Below are 21,626 nucleotides of genomic sequence, written 5' to 3'. Positions count from 1 at the left end.
GGTTGCTATCAAGGCGATCAATGAAAGTGACTATGCTCAGTGCGGGTTCGATTCCACAGAGCAGCGGAGAAATTGAAAAGATTTTTTGTCATTATAGAGTGGCACATTCCCAGTGGCAATTACAGTTGAACCTGTTTATAATGAACTCGATAGTTCCGCAAAGAGTGATCGTTATATTAGTAGTTCGTTATATATGAACTCACAATTAAAGGGACAGACAACCATTCAGAACATGAATTGAGATAACCCTGCAGATGGAAAGATTGCCTGTCGTATTGGTTAGAACGAGCCATGTTTTTTTCATTAAACATGGATTTATATTTTTAATTCTTCACTAAAATTCGGGAAAAATGACCTTTGGCGCGCCACGCTACTTTCTATCAGTGTACGCGGTTCCTGGTCTTTTGATTAGTATTGATATGCAGCAGACTTCTTTCTGCTATAAGTTTTTCCTAGCTTACAATGTGCAGATAGGCCTTCGTTTGTAGTGAGCTGTAAACTGGCACTGCCTTCGCTTTTGTTTTCGATGCGTTGGCTAGGTTCGTCTATAGACGAGTCCATTGACAGAATAATGATGGCGGGAGCCAGCCAGCCATAATGCAGGAGTGTATGTGGAAAAAAATGCGGTACAAATATAAGAAAGGTCTGTACAACAACGCAAACTTATTGTAACAGCTCCTTATTTTCAAAAGTGGTCAAAAAGGTCAAAACGTCAGCAGTTACGTATAGTTGCACTCACTCCTGTGAAAACAGAACGATGGGCGGCTTTCACGATTTGAGGCAGGCCATCGGCATCGCTCCCACTTCTCAGCGTTGCTGGAGGGGGGACTCTTACTTTTTTATATGCTGCTGAGATCGGAAAATTCTGCCTACAAAATAACCACCTGCCTTTGGAAGTAACCGCTGCAGGTGTAAACACTAGAGAGGGCGAGCTTTGCGCTGCGCTATAAAGAACTAGATGCTTAAAAATCGGCTATCAGTCCCTTTAAATACACTCAAAATATAACCGCACTGAAGCTGGCATTAGCAGTTACGATTTGGAAGCACTTTGGTCCAAAAACAAGATTTGCAATGTCATTTTTGTTCCTGGTGCATTCCTGCATAGAGCTGCAAATTTTTGTTAGAAACGTCCATCTAAAGAACGAAATGCGGCGTGATATAGCTGTTTCGAAACAGCGCCCAGTTACAATCACTTGTAATTTCAAAACTACAAGCGCAGCTGCCATATTTTATTCGAGAGCTAGTGATTATTTTACTACCAGCGGGGCATGACCGTATTCTGCGTAAGAGATCGAAGCATTCTAGTTGGCAGGAACATAAAATTCGGAAACTGCTGCGGCATGCTGCCACTCAGTGAATGCCTCGGACGTCGTGGTCCCCGCATTACGACTGCGCGTTAGCTACATAAGAGCCTTAAAATTATGTTATTTATGTCGCTTCAGGCAAAAGAAAAATGCAATGTTCGAAAGGCAGATCGTTATCAGCAATCGGCAACGCGTACATGAAGCGTCACTGAACCATGACCTCCTGATAACGGCATAGTAACCGTTGATCCTTTGCCACATCGCATTGCTGCAGCACGCCCGACTCTGGGCGCGTGGATACGGACAGTAACAACAGGCATGCTTGAGCGGCCATTGTTCCATATTGGAAGGACATAGCCGGTCATTCCGAATCGTTGAAATAGGTGTAATGCATGTGGTACTGCACGGACACACGGACAATTGGGCAAAAACGAGAGTGCACCGCTGTGGCATCCAATATTGCACTGCCGCACACACTAGTGCATGCCATGCGCCTTGCTGTTTATCCTGTATGTCTCCCTCCTGCTCCCTAGAGGTGCGCCTAAAAGCGAGTGAACTTCGTGGCTTTCGAAATCCGCATGCGGCAGCCACTCGCTCATCTCGAAGGTTGTATCAGCAAAGTGGCTTGATTGGAGCGGGGCGCGTGCTGCTGCCGTGCGGCCAGTTTTGTTGCGCTTCCGTGCTTTGGTACTTGGTGTGTGCCCTCTTTTTACCGTGACCGGGTTCGAAGCGTTTGTTCTAACAGTAGGGCGATTTAAAAAACGTTTGTTATATACAGTAAAACCTCGATAATTCGAACTCGGTTAATTCGAAATTTCAGTTAATTCGAAGAATTTGAGCGGTCCCGTCATTCTCAATGCAAATTCAACCGGATAATTTGAATGGCCCGCATGGCTCTATTAGGATAATTCGAAGTTTCCGGCTGGTAGCAATGTGCGGCGGTTAGGTTAGGGCGCTCCGTAGAGTCGCCAACCGATTTTCCGAGCTCGTGGGGACTGAAAAATAGTCCGAAAAACTCGTTAGGCAAAGAAAATTATTAGTGCGGCTTAAACAAAACTCTAATAATGCCCTGCCTCATACTACGCTTGGAGGGGATCGACTTCCCTGGATTTGCGCAGCAGTGACGTTGTCTCCGTGTACAGTCGACACGAACGTCACCGCGTTGGCGATTTCCGCCAACGGAGTTCGCCATGGAGATCCAAGAAACAAGCTTTGCACCGCTTAGCTCTAACGAAGGCACAGGAGGTGGCGCCGATCACTAAGACATGGGTCTCCGAGACACCTGCTCAATGTACACGCCGTGTTCAAAATAGTAACCGAAACTTTAGAGATTAAAAAAAAAAAAAAAAAAAAAAAACGCTCAATTAACAAGCGGGGAGTCAGCGCGCACGAGCGCGGCCGCCGCAGCAGCGAGCGAAGGTTCGTGCGGTCTATCGCTTCAACGGAAACTGAGCGGCGAAATCCGCCGTGCGTTCGCTCTCCATGAAAGCGCGCGTCCCCCGCGCGCTGTCACTCGCACATACGGCGGGCGCGCGGCAATAAAAAAACATCCCACAATAAATGGTTAAAAGGATAGTGCAGAGCGCATATACTAGAAAGGAAAACGAAAAAGTGCAGTACTCTGGAGCGTTTTATCAGCCAAGGAAGAGCGGTCATGGCCTCCGAGACGGGAGGATGGCGCAAGCTCTCTATTGATAGCGCGCACTTTCTAATCTTGGAGGCTATACAGCGAGCCACTGGAATCCAAGCCAGTGCAAAATCCAACATGGCGGCCTCCAAGATTGGGTAGTGTGGCTCGGAAAGAGTGATTTTTAGTCCGGGAAATCGACCTTTGGGGTCTCAATTCGTCCGAAAAATTGGGTGCGAAAATGCATGAACTCAATGGGAACCCTGACAGTGCATTTTTGAAGTCCGGTATATCCATCAAAACCAAATTTTTTAAGTCAGACACCCCCACGCCCGCTTTCGCGGCAGTTATCGATTCCGTGAACATCGTTCGCAACTTTGTTGAGTGCAGTGCGGGTGATATTTGTATGCTACGTGCTGTGAGCCAGCTGGAGAGCATGGCACTAGGGGCGGCGAACTACCGCGCCAAGTAATCCCGCATCAGTGATTACTTCGAGTAATCTTTCTCGGACATGGAAAATAAAGATGGTTTCTTTTTGCGGCAAGTTCTTGCTTGTGTTCTTTTTTTTAAATTCATTTCGGTTAATTCGAAAATCCGCTTAATTCGAAGAATTTTCGTGGTCCGGCGACCTTCGAATTATCGAGGTTTTACTGTAGTTTCGATATGCAGGGTCGGAAAATCGTAAATGCAGTGAAATGTGGTCGTTATAACCGATAGATTGTTGCCTCTAGGATTGTTATTTTATAAATGAATTGGACTATACCTAGTTACCCAAGTTGGCGCAGATATGTTCACTAAAGAGCAGCACACACATAATGGCATACACCTAGTGATCCAAGTAGGTATCAGAGGTTGATTGAAGAGCAGCACAGACAGAGTGGCGCATTCACAGTGCTCCAAGTCAGCGTGGAGATTCACTGAAGAGCGGTTAATACCCATGACACATACCCAGTCCCGCATCCCCAGTGACCCATGTCGGTGTTGAAGACGTTCGTTGAAAAGAGTGGCCGATAGGTACACAGTGCCACATACCCAGTGATCCTAGTTCGTCCGATAGTTGGTTTCGAACCCTGTTCCCTCGGTACAGTAGCTTGACGCGATACCCATTTGACAATGGACTACCGAGAGACCCAGATTTGCGGCAAAATGGTTAACCATATGGATAGAGAGATAGATAGGCAGGCAGGCCCCAGAAAGTACGTGAGTACCCTAAGAATGCTAATCACATTAAAAGTTAAATATATTGTTATATTGAGGTTTGAGTGTACAGTAAAACCTTGTTATTCGGGAAATCGGACAATTTGGACTCATTTTCTGGTCCCAGCAGGTGTATGCATTGTTTAACGCAATGAAACTTTTGTTAATTCGGACGTATTTGGCCGCACATCAGTTAAATCGGACAACTCTTGGAGCTCAGCGAGTGCGGAGCGCCGCAAAAGAGCAAGAATGGAGCTAGTGTACAACTGAAACAAAGCGGCGGAGTCCGCATCGCCGTAGTCATCAGCAGCAATCGGCGGTAAATGACAACAACGCCGGAAAGCTTCGTGCCTATTTGTGCCTTTACAGCCTTTGTTCTTGTGTTTACTGCCTCGCATAACACTGCGCTGGCTGCATGCCTTCATAACTGCGCAGTAGCCATCCATGATCACATCGACAGCCATCATGGTTTCGTCCACAACAGTTGTGGCAAGCAGTAGTTTCGCTTTGAATCAGTGCGTGCGTAAGCCGCGTGCCTTCAGAATAGCAAGATTGCCGTCCATAATTGCATCGATAGCGGCGGCAGTTTCTTAGCAGTGGTTGTGGCAAACAGTAGATTAGTTTTGACTCAGTACGCATGTCGGCCGTGTGCCTTCAAAACTGCGTAGTCGCCATCCATGATCGCGTCGACAGCAGCTGCAATGTCGCTGTGTTAGAAATATTTAATAATGATGTCACGTGAGAAATGCTGAGATCACGTAAACAAAATTCTGCAGCTAACTTCTGTAGGCTACACATCCATGCTAGCAGCAAAAATGCCGTGGTGGCACATCGGCAGGGGCAGTGGGTTTGATGACTGAGAAGCTGACGGCAAAGCCATGGCGAGAGAACACTGGCGGTAAGCATGCGGTAAGAACGGGCTGCGTGTTATCATGGTAGCTTGGGGCCCAACGGAAAGGCACCTCGCAGACTCTAGAGAGAAAAAAACCTTGTCTGGCTCTCTGCAAGTAACCTTACGCAGTTTACCGACTTTACTCTGACGTAATAGCAGAGAGAGCACGTGCAATGTGTAGCCAGGCGTGGCGCACATGAGAGTCCAAGTGAAGAAGGGGCGGCCGGCACTTGGTCAGCATGGTCAGCCTAGTTGTGCATAGTGTCGAATTTGCTTGTCTGTTGCTCGCTTTTGCCCCCATATCTTGTTTTTCTGTGTGCGATGGGACCCAAGTCGAGTTATACACCTGCTGCGGGACACAGGGTTTATCTGCTCACAAAATGGAAACACTGATCAGACACCGATAAACTTTGACATGCCGATGAGCAGGACGGTCGAGGAAAGAGACGCACGCAGCGTGGTTATCAAAACATCAGGTGCCGAAAAGTAGCGCTTCAACGTGATGCGTGCGATAATGGCAGATGGCCGGAAGCGGCTGCGAGGACGAGCTGTTGTGGATCCACGATGTGGATGAAGCGGCCAGTGACCAGGATGACAGGTCTGGTGGTTCCGATGCAGAGTGAAGTGCAATAACAACGCTGTTACGGTTTGCAAATAGTATACGTGCATTTTTACTGCAAAGATAAGTTATCTAATACATTTTTCAAATCATTACCGTCTTACTTTTCAATTTTTGCTGTTTTGAAAAAGTTCCCATAAAATTTACCCCGCATAATAAATGCACCCCCCCACTTTGCTTTGGATTTTTTAGGAAAAAAGTGCATTAGTTAAGCGAGTATATATATGGTAGTCACGAGATGACGAGACTTACAGCTTCCAGACTGCTTTTGTGCAAAATAGAAACAGGATTTGCTCATTCATTCACTAATGAAAGCGTGTTGATGTAGTAAGCGAAGGTATGAAGTAACAGCGCGTAATGAACAAGGACGAGAAAGGAACGAAGACCACAGGACAAGCGCTGACTGCCAACTGAATGTTTATTGCAAGAAAACCAGCCTTTTTTATACATACTCAAAATACACGCGCACATCAAACACTCGCTAATCACAATGCCAATCTTTCTTTCAAGAAGTTTATTTCTTTCTCCGATAGTAGAAGAGAAGGCGAACTGACACAATTGTCACCTTCGATGCTGATGAAAAAGGCCTCTAAAATTTCTCTTTCCTTCTTAGATTTTCCTTTTCCTATAAATTTCGTTTCATTAAACATCGGAGCGCATGCATGTTTTTTACAATGTTCAGCTAAATGGCTACCATATCCGTTCTTTACATTGTTGCAGTGTTGTCGAGCACGATCATTGAAACATTGTCCAGTTTGACCTATGTAAACTTTTCCACAAAACAGAACCAGGCAATAAAGACAACAATCAAGACAGGAGACCAGTGCACGTTGTTCCGTACGTGCACAAGCTATCACACAACCTTAAGAAAGTTTCAAATAGGCATAATGTCAACTTGCTTTTCAACGCCCCTTGCAAGCTGTCTTCGATTTGTGCACGCATGAAACCAAGATACAGGCCCCCCACTTGCACTGTTAATCACAAAACCCGATTTTTGTCTGATTGCACAAGTAACGTAGTGTATCAGATTCCCTTGAATTGTGGAAAAGCTTACATAGGTCAAACTGGACAATGTTTCAATGATCGTGCTCGACAACACTGCAACAATGTAAAGAACGGATATGGTAGCCATTTAGCTGAACATTGTAAAAAACATGCATGCGCTCCGATGTTTAATAAAACGAAATTTATAGGAAAAGGAAAATCTAAGAAGGAAAGAGAAATTTTAGAGGCCTTTTTCATCAGCATCGAAGGTGACAATTGTGTCAGTTCGCCTTCTCTTCTACTATCGGAGAAAGAAATAAACTTCTTGAAAGAAAGATTGGCATTGTGATTAGCGAGTGTTTGATGTGCGCATGTATTTTGAGTATGTATAAAAAAGGCTGGTTTTCTTGCAATAAACATTCAGTTGGCAGTCAGCGCTTGTCCTGTGGTCTTCGTTCCTTTCTCGTCCTTGTTCATTACGCGCTGTTACTTCATACCTTCGCTCAACTATGAACCAACTAACCCTCATCAAGTTGTTACTGATGTAGTAAGCATTTGTTTGTTTTCTTGATACCCTCGAAAATTAGTCATTATGTTAATTTGGACATTTTTTTCAGTGCAGTGAAATCCAAATTAATGAGGTTTTACTGTATTGGTATTTTTACTGTCTATGGCAACACAAAATGCCAAATTTTTAATGCCAGGTGGTGAAGAGTTGCTAGTGTGATCATGTCCTCCTATTAGCGCGCCCAAACATATGCAGCATATTTCCATTCTTGAACCATAATTTCTTTTCCTTGAGGGCAATAGATTAACTTGGCGGCCTAGCAGCTCAAGGAACGTGAGAGCATGGTCAGGCGATGAAAGAATAGAACAGCCAGTCCGAGATCAGTACCTTCCCCTCCAGCTGTGGAAGGCATTCCCTGAGCATCATCTGCAGTTGGGCCAGCTCTAGACCAAGGTCCACAACGCAGGGGATCTCAATGACAGCCTCTGCTCCTGATGGATTCGGCTCCGTGCTCACCGGACTCTGCGTGTGCACAGATATATATAGGTCACTATTGGCACCAATGACAAGTCACTACGTTTGATGGAAATGCAGTCACCGACCGATTATTAGGACATGATCGATTACTTGGACAGCTTCACAGTACTGCCACTGGCCCCATAGACTTAATGTATACGGACCACTTAAATGTTGAACACCTTACAAGTGCGTCGTTTGATAATTTGGACTCTACCTGAACAACAGCATGCTGATTCGGTCATCAAGTCGAGCGGAAAGAGCGATATTCTTGGTTTTATATGTTGCTGGCATGATTGCCGGTGCCTCATCAAAACAGAAACTCGCGCAGCATAGTCAATCTAGTAGTTGCTGGAATGCCCAACCCACGGGACAAGAGACGCGAAGCCCTCAAAATTGTAAAGGCTGCATTTGCGGTTTGTCATGAGTCTGCAAGTTCAGTGTGCCCAGTATTTGTTTTGTTATGTTTTAAACAGCGACACGGTCCCGGGCAGCATCTTTTGATTGTTATTAAGAATTTTTGCTGCTCAGAATCATTAAGTGACTTCAAACAGCGCCATTCCCACCCTCTATGTCTGTGTCGTTGAGGGCAGCGATGACGGAAGGAAACTGCTGGACAACGACTGTAGTAAAGAAATCCGCAATCAAATAGTTCGCTATGGGAGCTCAGTTGACCTCAGTGTTGCCCAGGGGATTGAGATTTCGTAGCACGCATTGACTATAATTTCATCTATCTGTATTGACAGCATGAATATGGTTGAAATACGGACTGACCAGGTCGCAGGCAAGCATATGTGCGCAAAGCAAAGCACTGGCATGCTCTTTTGGGCACTTGTGGAATCAAGTCAGTTCATCATCATTACCATCATCATCAGCCTATTTTTATGTCCACTGCAGGACGAAGGCCTCTCCCAGTGATCTCCAATTATCCCTGTCTTGCGCAAGCCGATTTCCAACTTGCGCCAGCAAATGTCTTAATTTCATCACCCCATCTTATTTTCAGCTGTCCTCGAGTGCACTCCCCTTCCCTTGACACCCATTCTATAACTCTAATGGTCCACCTGTTATCTGCCCTATGCATTACACGGCCTTCCCAGCTAAATTTCTTTCTCTTAATGTCAACTAAAATATCAGTTCTCGCCGTTTGCTTTCCGATCAACACCACTCTCTTCCCGTCTCTTAACGTGTGGGGATTGAGGGAAGGGTTGGCGCCATTGCGCGGGCTTCACCTGTTCTGCCGTCCATTCACCTGTTCGCCCGCTCCCAACCGGTTCCAGCGGTGGCGCTCCACACGCGGTGGTTTGCGGTGAGGGCGCTGACGTCACTACGCGGTCTCGCGTCGGGTGCTAGTTACCGAGCGTGGCTCTCTTATCTCCGGGATCAGCGCACGGTATGTACATGCTTTCCTCTCATGCGCCGACACCATTGTGACTAGGACTTGAGCTCGCGCACAGTGCCTTTGGCCGTGCGGGGAGCGCGTACTTTGTGCTGATCCTTTCCTGACGTCAAGCCGATGAGCGGTGCCTAGTGCTCGTGCGAGGTCGTACCACGCCGAGCCGCACTTGCCGAAAGCCCAAGCCGAAGGATATTGCCCGAGCTCTCGCGAGTTGACCCATTGGTTATCGCCAGAGCAAATAGCAAAGCCGCCGGGACTTTTCCTAGCAGCATGTCCCAGCTTGAGCCTGTGCTCTCGCAGCGACGTGCTATAGGAGCCCGTTTTCTGTATTTTCGCCCTGGTGCGGGACCCCTTTGGTTCCCCGCCGGCGTCCGATCTTGCCTGTGCAGATCGGACACCTGTGTGTCGGAATCGTGCCGCACGCCGAGTTCGGGGGCAAGCCCTCGAGCTTCGTGCTCGCCTGCTCATGGTCCCCTTTGGTATCGAGAGGCACGGCACGAATCGTGTCGCGCGCCGAGTTCGGGGGCAAGCCCCCGAGCTTCGCGCTCGCCCGCTCATGGTCCCCTTTGGGATCGAGAGGCACGGCACGAACCGTGTCGCGCGCAGAATTCGGGGGCATGCCCCTGCGCTATGCGCTTGTTGCCTCAAAATCCCCATTGGGATAGGGCGACACGGCACGAAGAGGCACCACATCCTCTGTCCACATGTGCGGCTCAGTTGGATGATACACAGAAGGCTCGTTTGTCGGCCCTGTTACGCGGCAACGAAGACCTTTTCACCGATCAACCGGGCTGTACCGATTTGGCAAGCCACGCGGTAGAAACTGGTGACGCGCTTCCTTTGAAGTGTAACCCCCGGCCCGCCAGCCTTGTCAGGAGGCAGGTGATTGATGGTTTGCTGGACGAGATGCTATCGGCCGACATTATCCGCCGCTTGTACAGCGCCTGGGCATCTCCAATCGTGTTGGTGCCTAAGAAAGATGGCAGTCATCATCTGTGCATAGACTACCGCCATCTGAATGGAGAGACTCGTAAGGATGCCTATCCGCTTCCTACAATTAGCTCCATTGTAGGAACCCTGGGCAGTGCAAGGTACTTTACTATGCTGGATGCCTCGAAAGGTTACCTACAGGTCCGGATGGATGCGCGTAACCGGTCCAAGACAGCGTTCACGTCCCACAGAGGGTTGTTTGAGTTTACTCGTATGCCCTTTGGTCTTTGCAACGGTCCTGCAACCTTTCAGAGATTGATGGACCACGTCCTCGAGGAAGCAAAGTGGTCATACTGCATGTGCTACCTCGACGACATTGTGATTTATTCACGAACCTTCGAAGAACACCTGGCAATCCTCGATTTCGAATCCAAAGAACACCTGGCAATCCTTGAAGAAACTTCGGGCAATCCTAGATTTAACCGCACCCAAGGACGTACGTGGCCTTCGCCGCTTTTTGGGAATGGCCAACTTTTACCGGTCGTTCATCCCGTCCTGTGCCCGAGTGCAGGCGCCCTTGAGCAAGCTTTCGGGTAAGTCAGCAGAGTGGCAATGGGGACTTGAGCAGCAGCAGCCTTTTCGCCAACTGTCTAGTGCCATTGCGGAGACAGCGCAGCTTAGACTCTCCGACCTGAGCAAACCGTTCGTTGTCCAGACCGACGCGACCGATCTGGGTTTAGAAGCAGTCCTCCTACAGGAATACGATGGCGTGTTGCAGCCACTGGCCTTTGCCAGCCGCTCCTTGATAACGGCAGAGAGGAATTATTTCGTGATGGAGAAGGAGTGCCTCGCTATCGTGTTTGCACTACGTAAATTGGATGTCTACCTTGATGGTATGAAATTCGTAGTGCAAACAGACCACAGTGCGCTAAGCTGGCTGATGTGGCTCCGTGAGCCTGCGGGCAGGCTGGCGCGCTGGACTCTCCTGATACAGCACTATGAATTTTCTATGCAGTATCGAAAGGGGAGCACTAACGTGTTGCTGACGCGCTATCTCATGCCCTATTGTCCACCCAGAGCTTTTCTCCAGGTGCGACAGCCGCTGCCAGTGCTTTTGCGCCAGCTAGCGTCGGGGGCAAAACAAGCGGAGAGAGAGGCGAGTCCGCAAGTGGGCAAACCTGTTATTCTGCTCTCCAGGCAAGCAGCGCGCTGCAACGCGTGCGAGCGGGGGAGCTTCTCGAAAGCGAATCCATGACGCCAATGGCTGCAGTCCTGAGTGAGGACAAGACCAGCCTCCCCTTTGGGAGAATTGGAATCGCTTTCAGCAGGCAAGAGCTACTGAAGGCCCAACAAATTGATCCGTTTTGTCGCGGAGAGAGCGATGGTCTCAGGGAGATGGAGCGCGGAGACGCTGCTAGTAGTGCGGCGGGCGCAGGGGGGCCGGAACCAGCATGTGTCGCTGGGTCCCACGCGGATTTATATTTGCTGGATCATGATGGGCTCCTGCTGAAATACATAGCCACCGATGATGACTCTGTGGACCCGTTTAAGGTGGTTATCCCCAAAAGTCTGAGAAGCGCACTGTTGATATGTTCTCATGACGAACCCTTAGCCGGTCATTTGAGTGGCTCTAAAGTTTTTGCGAAACTAAGCCAAACTCTGACCTGGCCTGGCATAAAGCTTGACATTTTTTGCTATTGCCGTTCCTACCACGTCTGTCAAATAGTGAAATCAAGGGGTGGCAAGCCGACCGGGCTGATGAAACCAATCGACAGTGAGCGTCCATGGCAAGTGGCCACCTGCGATCTTATGGGGCTTTCTCCAAGAGTAAGCAGGGGTTCACACACCTGATGGTAGTCGATCATTTTTCTAAATGGGTGGAACTGTTTCTGCTTCATAAAGTGACAGTGCGAGCGGTGCTGGAAAGGCTACAGGAAGTGTTTTGTCGGTTCAGCTTTCCGAAAAGACTGATTACGGACAATGCGTCCTATTTAACCGCTCGAGTGTTTGGTGCTACGTGCCGTTCCCTGGGAATTAATCACTGCACCACTTCGCCCTACCATCCCCAGTCCAATTTGACGGAGAGACCTCAAACCAATGTTAGCGGCCTTTCCCGAACGCCAAAAGGACTGGGCAGACCCCTTGAGTGAGCTCGCATTCGCAATCCGAACCTCCGAGAATCGCTCGACTGGTTTCTCTCCCGCCTTCCTCAATTTTGGAAGGGAGTTGGCAAATCCGGTGGCCAGTGTCATGCAATGCCAGCTCAGGGACGAGGAGGCGCCGGCAGACTGTTCTACTTACACTTCAGCACTTCGGGACAGGCTTTGTCGGGCTCTCTGTAGAGCAAGGCAGAGTTTGGTGTCGGCCAGGGCCCAGCAGAAGGCTCAATACGACTGGAAGCATTGCCATCTTTCATTTAAGATAGGTGATCTTGTCCTGAAGCGCAACCACGCTCTTAGCGACGCGACCAAGGGGTTCTCAGCCTCGCTCGCTCCTAAGTGGTTTGGTACGTACCGAGTAGAGAAAGTTTGGTCTCCGCTCGCGTACTTGCTGAAGGATCCCCCTTCGGGAAAACTCAGCCGTGCCCATATCGCCGACCTGAAGGCCTTTGCATCACGGTCCGACAAGCTTGCGCCAGTGCCCAGTGGCATTGCGCGCAAGCAACGGGGCACACCCGGGGCAACGGACAGCAATCGAACCACGCACCGGTACAATCTGAGGAAGCGGTCACCTGTGTGATTTCGCGCCGGACGCCGGACTTTTCCGCAACCAAAGGCCCTGAGTAAAATGCGTAGCTTCAGCGGGCTAGCTTCTTTACGGCCAGTGCACGAAAAGAAGCTGGCCCCAGCCCAGCTTATTGCAAGTGTTGTTTATGTAGCATTTAGCAGCGTGCATTTTTTTTCTTTTTCTTGAGTGCGCACACTGAGTGTAATTATTGTTTTAAATATTTGAAAGTACATTTACTTCTCGCGTGTACAGCCTTATAGTTTAATTCATTACGTGTTTTTTTTCTTGTACGTAGACGTCGATTTTTCTTTTTCTTGTTCTTTTCTTTTTCCTTTTTTTTCTTTGCCGAGAAGGGGGTTGTTGATTTGCGCTGTCGTCAGGCGCGAGGGGGGGGGGGGGGGCAATGGTCCCATTGACTCGTCGGTGCGAGGGGGCGAAGGACGCTTTGCACCTTCTATGGCGCGGCGCGTTGTGAACGGCGATGAGCATTGCGGCATTTGGGAGTGTTGCGAAGCCATGGAGAAAACCGCAAGGAGTGTGTGTGCGTCCGCGTGCGTGCGTGGTGCCTGTTGCTCTTTGAAGCAACCAGAAGTCGCACCAACTGCTGCATCGAATCGTCGTGGACACTGAAGGTGGACGGGGTCACTGACCCTCTGACGTCAGACCGAGCCCGGCTCTCTGCAGCCGCCGCCGCCGTGCAAACGCCTTGCAGCCACGGTTGTGGGTGCCCCTTTCATCCTGGCTACGGCGGCATGGCCAGCTGACCTGGCAGTGTCCTGCCCCATCCGGCTGGAGTTCGGGACTGCCACCACCACGAAAGCAACAACTCCGATCTACCAACGGTGAGCCCGTTCCTGCAACCAAGCCTTCCTCGAGACTCCTACGTCTTCGGCCACCGCCCTTAGCCACAGAACTTTACGCGCAGTGTCCCCTCCGCACCTTGGACATGTCCTGCGCCAGCGGCTGACTATTTTAATATTTCTTTCCCCATCTCGCGGCGTTTATTTTCTTGTATTATAGAGTGTAGCGTTTAATTTTTTATTTTACCACTATTCTTGTATATATATATATATATATATATATATATATATATTTTTTATTATTATAGTGAATGAAATTGTTTTTGTATGTCGGAACTCGGTGTTAAGAGTACTTGCTGGGCTGAGGTTAGCATTTAGCTCGTGCATGAAAGACTCAATTGTCTTTGGTGCATAAGCCCCTACTAGCTGTTTCACCAGGCTGGTAGGGGGGCATTTAAGGAGAAGAGGATGTGGGGATTGAGGGAGGCGCCAGCGCCATTGCGCGGGCTTCACCTGTTCTGCCGTCCCTCGCCAACCCCGCCCGCTCCCAACTGGTTCCAGCGATGGCGCTCCACACGCGGTGGTTTGCGGTGAGGGCGCTGATGTCACTACGCGGCCTCGCGTCGGCTGCTAGTTACTGAGCATGGCTCTCCTATCTCCGGGATCAGCGCACAGTATGTACATGTTTTCCTCTCGTCCGCCGACACCTTTGTGACTAGGACTTGAGCTCACGCATGGTGCCGTTGCCCGTGCGGGAAGCGCGTACTTTGTGCTGATCGTTTCCTGACGCTAAGCCAATGAGCGGTGCCTAGTGCTCGTGCGAGGTCGTACCATGCCGAGCCACACTTGCCGAAAGCCCAAGCCGAAGGATATTGCACGAGCTCTCGCGAGTTGATCCATTGGTTATCGCCAGTGCAAATAGCATAGCCGCCGGGACTTTTTCCTAGCGGCGTGTCCCAGCTTGAGCCTGTGCTGTCGATGCGACGTGCTATAGGCGCCCGTTTTCTGTATTTTCGTCCTGGTGCGGGAACCCCTTTGGTTCCCCGCCACGCGGGCGTTTGTGCAGTGCTGGTGCCGACGGATTCAATAAACGGCTTCCGTTATCTCAGGGCATTACTGTGTTAATGCGTGCGTCGCTCGGTAGCCCCTTGTGGCCTGAGCTGGCGTGCAGCAGTGCTGGAGGCGATGGCTGACGCAGCCCTGTGGCTCGTTAAGCTCGAACCCACGGTGGTTTGTCTCCTGTGAGACACTAAGAACCCACAAACGTTACATATAACTTTTCATTCCATTGCTCTTTGCATTTTTTTAACTTGTTCTCGAGCTTCCTTGTTAACCTCCAAGTTAGCACTGGTAGAATGCAATTGTTGCATACATTTCTTTTAAACGACATAGGTAAGCTCCCAGTCAGAATTTGGTAACAGCTACCATATGCACTCCAACTCATTTTTATTCTTCAGTTATATTCTGGCAAATCCACTCTTTCGGACTACAGATTATTCGGACTTGTGGTCCCGACTGAGTCCAAATTATCAGCCAGCGACTGCACTACTAAAACTGTGACATGTAGTAGGCAAGCTTGTGCCAAACCTCTTTTTGCATTGGTATGAGCTATTCTGTAGGTTATGAATTAAGTAAAAGACACTCACCGAAATAACCTTTAGAAAAGTCTTCATTGTGCTCCATTCCTTCTCCACGAAGTCATTCATGAACTCCATAAAACTCTCTTTGCCACCAAACCTGTGCAAAAACACATGGCAACATCACAGCATCAGAACAGTGCTGAATAACAAACTACCATATTTTACGGTGTATAAGGTGCATTTTTTTCCCCAGAATTTTTCAGCGGTGCGTCTTATATATGTCCCCCCCCCCCCCCCCTTGGGAAAACTGCCGTCAAAATCGGATTGGATGCTATGGCCACGCGTAGCGTGATGGTTTCACCTCCTCTGGCAGTTGCTACGAGCAGTGCGCACAATGGAATTGCCAAGGCCCGTGTGAGAACGATGGAGTCGTTCACACTGCAGATCGCTTTCAAGATAGGGTGCGCGTCACTTCGCAACCTACGCAGTTGCTACCAGAGTACAAGTCACTCCCTCTCCCTCCCACGCCGCCTTCCCGCTTTCCACCCTTGTGAGTGATTCGGCTCACCGTCGCTCGCTCTCACTCACATATACAGCATACGGCATGCGGGGATGATGTTATCGCCCTTGGATTTTATACGGAACATTGTGGCGACCACGACGGCAGAAATGCGTTTGGAGTGTCTGTATATCATTGCTATAGCAATTATATAGGAATGGCACCCATACGCTCGCGCTTGACCCGCGTTCACGAAGTAAAACGCCACTGTAATTTTTTTTAATTGCTTACCGAATGAACAGGTGCGTCTTATACACCGGTGCAACTTATATATGTATTTTTTCTCCGGAAAAACTGTCGTTTTGAGGGGGTGCAACTTATAGACCGCAAAATATGGTACTTGAAGGAAGATAGCCAGCTTTTCTTTACAGACAGTTCAATGGAGACAATGTTCTTTTTCTTCAGCAACACTATATTAGTCGTAGCAGACATCAGAAAATCGATGACAATCACTCATGAACTAGTCAGTTCCTTTCTTTGTGGGGTTTCTACGTGCCAAAACGAGTTCCGATTATGAGGCATGCCGTAGTGGAGGGCTCCGGATTAATTTGGATGAACTAGTCAGTTAATCAACATTCTCTAATCAATCATTTAATTCAGTGTCTAAGGCATGCACACTTAATCGAAATCCTGAGGCTAGCACCAGTTTCAAGAAGTAGTGAACACAGCAGAAGCTCAAAACACAAGCAAAGGAAGCACTGCATCTGCAGTGTGAATGGAACTACTGAACAGATTTTGCCATATTTAAATGGGATGATATAACATGACGGTGGTCTTTCAGCATATAACAGAAACATTAGACGGGAAACAATGTGTCTTCAAGCCCTTCACTGTACCCTAAATGCCGCCAAAACAGCAGCTGCCGCTATTGGAGTCACCACTGGGGTCACTATTGGGGTCAGGAACATGCATGCTGACCAGCCAAGTTCGAATTATCCAACAAAAGCTAATTTTGGGATTGAAAAAAAAGTTGGCGCAGTTTCACCTGAAAGGCGAAGCATCAATTGCAATAGCAAATTTGTAGAGAGCTATACGGAGTAATGATAGTAGTTTTATCAGCTGTATAAACTTGGACATGCAGCAGAACCGGCAACATGCAGAACTGTTGTTGACGCCGTCGGCGTTTTGCCCACGTTCGCACAAAATGCGTGCGGCGTTGGTGACTGTTGCCGGAGCCTCTGATATAAATAGGCACTTGGTGCCGCAGCTAAACGTCACCTCCCTTCCCTCCTCCCTCCCCCCCCCCCCCCCCAACGGCCTTTCGCGCGTTGGAAGAAGGTGCGTTTGCTCTACATATATGGTGATTGTAAAGGAGGAAAGAGACGCCTACTTCTGTAGCCCTTAAGGGAGCACGGCGCAGAACGCGCGTTTGTTCTCCGTCGTGGGTTCACTCCCCGTGAAAGCGCGCGTCCCTTGTGCCCTTTCACTCGCACATACAGCGCTCGGCGGCATGCAGTGACGATTTCATCTCCATTGACGTCATACAGAACGTCACGGCGACGGTGACGCAGACGGCAGAAATCTGCTTTGGGGTGTCCATATAATTGCTATCGCAATAAAACTAGAGCCTACAACCGTAGAAATGTGTAGGCGCTGGCCAAGATCTTCAGTCCAGATCAAATTGACCAAAAAACTTCATTACATGAGGTCGAATTAATGCAAGTCTACTGTATAAACTATTGCCATTTCGTCTAAGGCACAACACTTTCGAACATCACTACCCTGCACAGGATACAAAATAAGGCCTTATGTTGTATCACAGATGTTCCCTACAATATTCATGCCAGTAATCTTGTAATAGTTTACCACTGCACAGAATACTTAATGGGTGCAAAATTCAAGACATCCATGTATTTTGAGTACCGACTAAGGAGGTAGGCTCCCCCAGCTGCACATTGACGCCCCCCCTACGCGTCCAGCCCCATCAGTCCATCCAACATGAACCTTCAGTGCTCTGTGCACATTGTCATAACAATTCAGGAGGTGGCTTGAGGTCGAATTTTCCTGATTAACAAGAACACTCTATCATACTTCTGTATTTATTCATTCACATCGTCATCATCCTTGGTGTCATTATTATTTTTAGGCATTATTTGCTGTTGAATTCCTCTGGCTAAAGCAAGGAAATTGCACATTATTTAAACTGTATGCTCCCCCCCCCCCCCCAAAAAAAAAATTTAACCCCCCTCCCCTGTCAGAGATCCTGGGTGCACTACTGGGCTCCTCGCACTGGTGTAGCCAGGGGGGGAGCCCAGTAGCGCACTGCCGACCATAACAACCACCGGCGTAGGGAATCATTCTGAATTTTGTGTACAATGTCTTTTTCACGCTCGAAAAGACATTTCGGCACGAACATTGCAAACTCGGGCTGGATTTCGTGGGAACACCCTTGCACCTGGAGTCACATAACGCAAGGAGCCCCATCCGAGCACAAACTTTCAAGGGCTTTTCGATAGCGAGCTGGCGCATTGCGGCATCTCGCAGCGGCCGCGGAATCTACGAAGCACATGGATTTCAATTTCGAAACTTTATGGGTACATATAAAGTTCTCTAACTTTTAACGCGAAAGGTGCCAAAGATGACGCAAAGGCGTACTTTAGATTTTCAATTCTGGAACTTTATGGGTTTTATGTTCTTACATACTTGGGCCAACATGCGTGCACTGGAGCCCTCGTGTCCAAGCCGTTCTAGAAATGGAAGCAGGCGCTCGCATCTACCACACACACGAAAAATACTAAATATCACCGTGACTGTCAGCTGGCATCTGATAATTTTCTCCGAGCATTTTCAGGAAGCGCGTCCAATGTGATCGGTCAGCTGGACCAGGGCAGGCAAAGTAAAATAAGAGAAAACAGAAAAAAGTTAATGGCATATTTTGAGGCAGTTCTGTTCTGCGGGCGACAAGGTTTGGCTCTCCGTGGCCATAGGGACAGTGGTCCTACGGATTTAAGCAATGCCCCCGCTAAAGATACTGGTATTTTCAGAGTGCTTTTTCGCATGTGAGCTGATTGTGGAGATACGTATCTGAAAAACCATTTGGAAAGTTGCCCCAGTAATGTCTCGTATTTAAGCCCAGATGTACAAAACCAAATTATAGAAATTTGTGGTGAAATTATCAAAGAAAGCCTAGATGCAAAAGTAAACGCTGGAGGCTGCTTCTCCATACTTGCCGACGGATATTGCTGGGATCGAACAGCGATGGATATTGCTGGAATCGAACAGTTTATACTGTTTGTGCAAGGTACCTAAACAAGGATGCCAACGATATCGAAGGAGCGTTTTTAGGTTTTAGCACCGTAATAGATGCCCTCTCTCATTGCGACTGCAGGTTATATGTAAATGTGTACAAACTGCTGCAGATTCTAGTCACCCTTCCAGTGGCCACTGCCAGCGCAGAGAATATTTTTTAACATGAGATTACTAAAAGTTATACTTGCGCTCTCAATGTCTGAGGAACGCAAAGTTCGGCTGGCGCTTTTATACGCCCACAGAGACGTCGGCATCAACGTGTTCGAAGTCATTGACCGCTTCGCTAAACTTCTCCGCGGAGTGAAGTTTGTCCTCTGGACAGCGAAGCACCAAAAATCAATGCAAATAAAAAGCTCTGTTCCTTCAGGTCCATAAACGCGTAATTATGAAAACATATGACTGTTCATTAGCCTTCAAAACCGCAGAAATTTTTGCCGTTTATTCTAAAAGTTAGGATCATGATCAAAATTATCATGCAAATACGAAAATTACAAGGACATCAATAACCAATTTTGACCAACCTTGCTCATTGAAAGCCCTGCCCAAGCGGTGTTTCCCAACAAACACACTCGGATATTGGGTAGTTCAACTTGCCGAATCATCTGTGGCTTTCGTTTGGCCTTTTCATTTAACGCGATAGCGTTTAGGGCCCCGTGTCATAGAAAATCCGGCATTGGCGCCCGCGGCCGAGAAAATCAGCTCCAACCACGTTTAGGTATGCCACACTATTCTATCATTAATGTTGCTCATATAACTTGTCTTGCATTCTTGGCAAAGCTATTCCTCGGAATTTTGAGAATGACAATCCACAAACAAATGTCATGAAACAAAACACCCACAGCGCATGCCTTTTATGTTAAATCTGCTCAGACTGAAATATTAAAAGTGCGAAACAAATACGGAAACCTGAAAATGATGTAATTTCTTTGGCGCGGTTGTGCACTATCTCCGGGATCGGCCCACACAAGAGGCAGTGTTTCCACCAGAAAGCTCGCCTATGTGCATAGCGTTGGCCGCCAGTGTTTGCCAGCAACCATTACGGTTGCATAAGCTGCAGTCGTTCGGAACCATGAGTAGCAGTCAGGGATCTTTGAATGCTATCGCGTTCCACTCTTAAAAGCGAAGCTGAAGTGTCCTCCCAACTTTCTTTTTTAGCTACCTGCTTTTACTTCTTTTTTTGCTCCGAAGCAATACCCTTCTTTAATTTTGGGTGCAGAATATTTGTTGCCGCTCTGCAGGCAGTTAAATTACACATTTTCGTACTGATTTCTGCATTATTCCTCTATTCATCTCATATGGTACTGTCGCAACCGCCACATGGCCCAAGTACATATCACGATTTCTGCGATCATAGTTTTGTTCTTGCCTGGATCGTCTGTCTTTCTATGCGTAAAGTTTACTATCCGTGACTGCGCAACATGTTTATTTGCCTTGTTTGACGCATTATATACAGTGACGTTTGCTTAAATACGTAGATTTATTGGAGACTTATACGTATATTTAAATATCCTGTTACGAGGTTTTGTGTATACAAGCAGTGAACTTTATTTCCGGTGACACTTTTTTGCCCTTTATCAAGTTGTATCTTCGTATTTGTATATTCCATTCTATCTTCGCATTTCTAATGTATATTTTGCAGAACTCCTGCTTTTTATGTGTACTGACTGTTGCGACTATAATATCAGTATAATTACAATACACAACCGGTAACAGCTGCTCCTGCACAATCTATTGCAATGAAAGACAGCGTCATTGAGGTTTTTCCCTGGCCGTTGCATATGTACAAAAATGTTAACAAGGTTTTTGAATGACAAAGGTTCATCAAAATATTTGTCCTCAACTTGTTCATTTCATGGCATTTATGTTTTTCATATCAGCTGCATGCACTGCTTTGCTGGTTTTGAACTGATATAGTTCTTTAAGGTTCGTGTGATATTTTTTTAACTTATTAAATATACAAATAAAATTTGCGGAAGCATTGGTATCAGTTATTTCTGCCACAGTTTTTGGGCCATACGAATATATTCTTTTATGAAAAAATACATATTTTACTTGACAGTGCGTAGTGTTCAATAATTCATTTGCAGCATCTAACATACAATGGCATTGGCAATGCAGTTATTATTCATGTATTTGATCCCTCGACACATTCTATAAGGAGAAGGCCGCACTGCAACGTGAGCCCCCCCCCCCCAAACAAAATTTCTGGCTACGCCACTGGCTCCTCGTGAGGCAGAAAGAAAGGAGTGACAGAGAAGGCAGAGTCAGTGCTGGAGTGAGTAGTGGGACCAGGCGGTGGGAAACAGATGCGCAGCAACACAAACAGCAAAGGGGAGAGAAAATCATGATCAGATCTATGTGAAAGACATGCATGATGCCTCTGATGGGCCAGCAAAGGGTCTCTTGTCAATTTTGATGGCTTGTTGGCAGCTTGCCATGCCAACAAATGGCATGTGAGTGCTAAATTGAAAATGTGCTATGCACTGTTAATACACAACCTATGATTGGTGTGATCAAACCCGATCGGCATATTAGCTTGCTGGCTGCAGGTCAGCCAAGTCAAGGCATTGGCTAAGACACATATGCGCATCCAGAATGTGCTTTTTCAAGTTGCTCTTGTAGCGCCAGCGACATCGACGCCATCGCCCTAGGAAAGAAGACGAGGTCAGGCGAGGCAACGAACGGCGCGGGAGCTTAGTTGGCTGGGAACCGAAAAAATAAAAGATTAAGTAAAAGCT

The 21,626-nt window shown here is 47.7% G+C and overlaps 2 protein-coding genes across 7 annotated transcripts in view; one reads left to right on the top strand and one right to left on the bottom strand.

Annotated features, from left to right (window-relative positions):
* LOC119436225 (ras GTPase-activating protein raskol-like) overlaps positions 1-21,626 on the bottom strand; it is a 379,883-nt gene that overhangs the window by 267,974 nt on the left and 90,283 nt on the right. For all 6 annotated transcript variants that reach the window (XR_007463548.1, XR_007463546.1, XM_037703015.2 and 3 more), the window contains 2 exons: positions 15,147-15,237; positions 7,519-7,653 (listed from right to left, as the gene is read on the bottom strand). Coding sequence is in view for 4 of the 6 variants with exons in the window: in XM_037703015.2 (XP_037558943.1) it covers positions 7,519-7,653; positions 15,147-15,237 (226 nt within the window). In the remaining 2 variants the exon portion in view is untranslated. The remainder of the gene's footprint in view (positions 1-7,518; positions 7,654-15,146; positions 15,238-21,626) is intronic.
* LOC119436231 (prolyl 4-hydroxylase subunit alpha-1) overlaps positions 1-21,626 on the top strand; it is a 404,330-nt gene that overhangs the window by 311,361 nt on the left and 71,343 nt on the right. The window lies entirely within an intron of this gene.

The sequence above is a fragment of the Dermacentor silvarum genome, chromosome 1 (assembly GCF_013339745.2).
Source record: "Dermacentor silvarum isolate Dsil-2018 chromosome 1, BIME_Dsil_1.4, whole genome shotgun sequence".
NCBI classification, from domain to species: domain Eukaryota; kingdom Metazoa; phylum Arthropoda; class Arachnida; order Ixodida; family Ixodidae; genus Dermacentor; species Dermacentor silvarum.
Note: the sequence above shows the minus strand (reverse complement) of the source record. Positions and strands in the feature narration are given on the sequence as shown.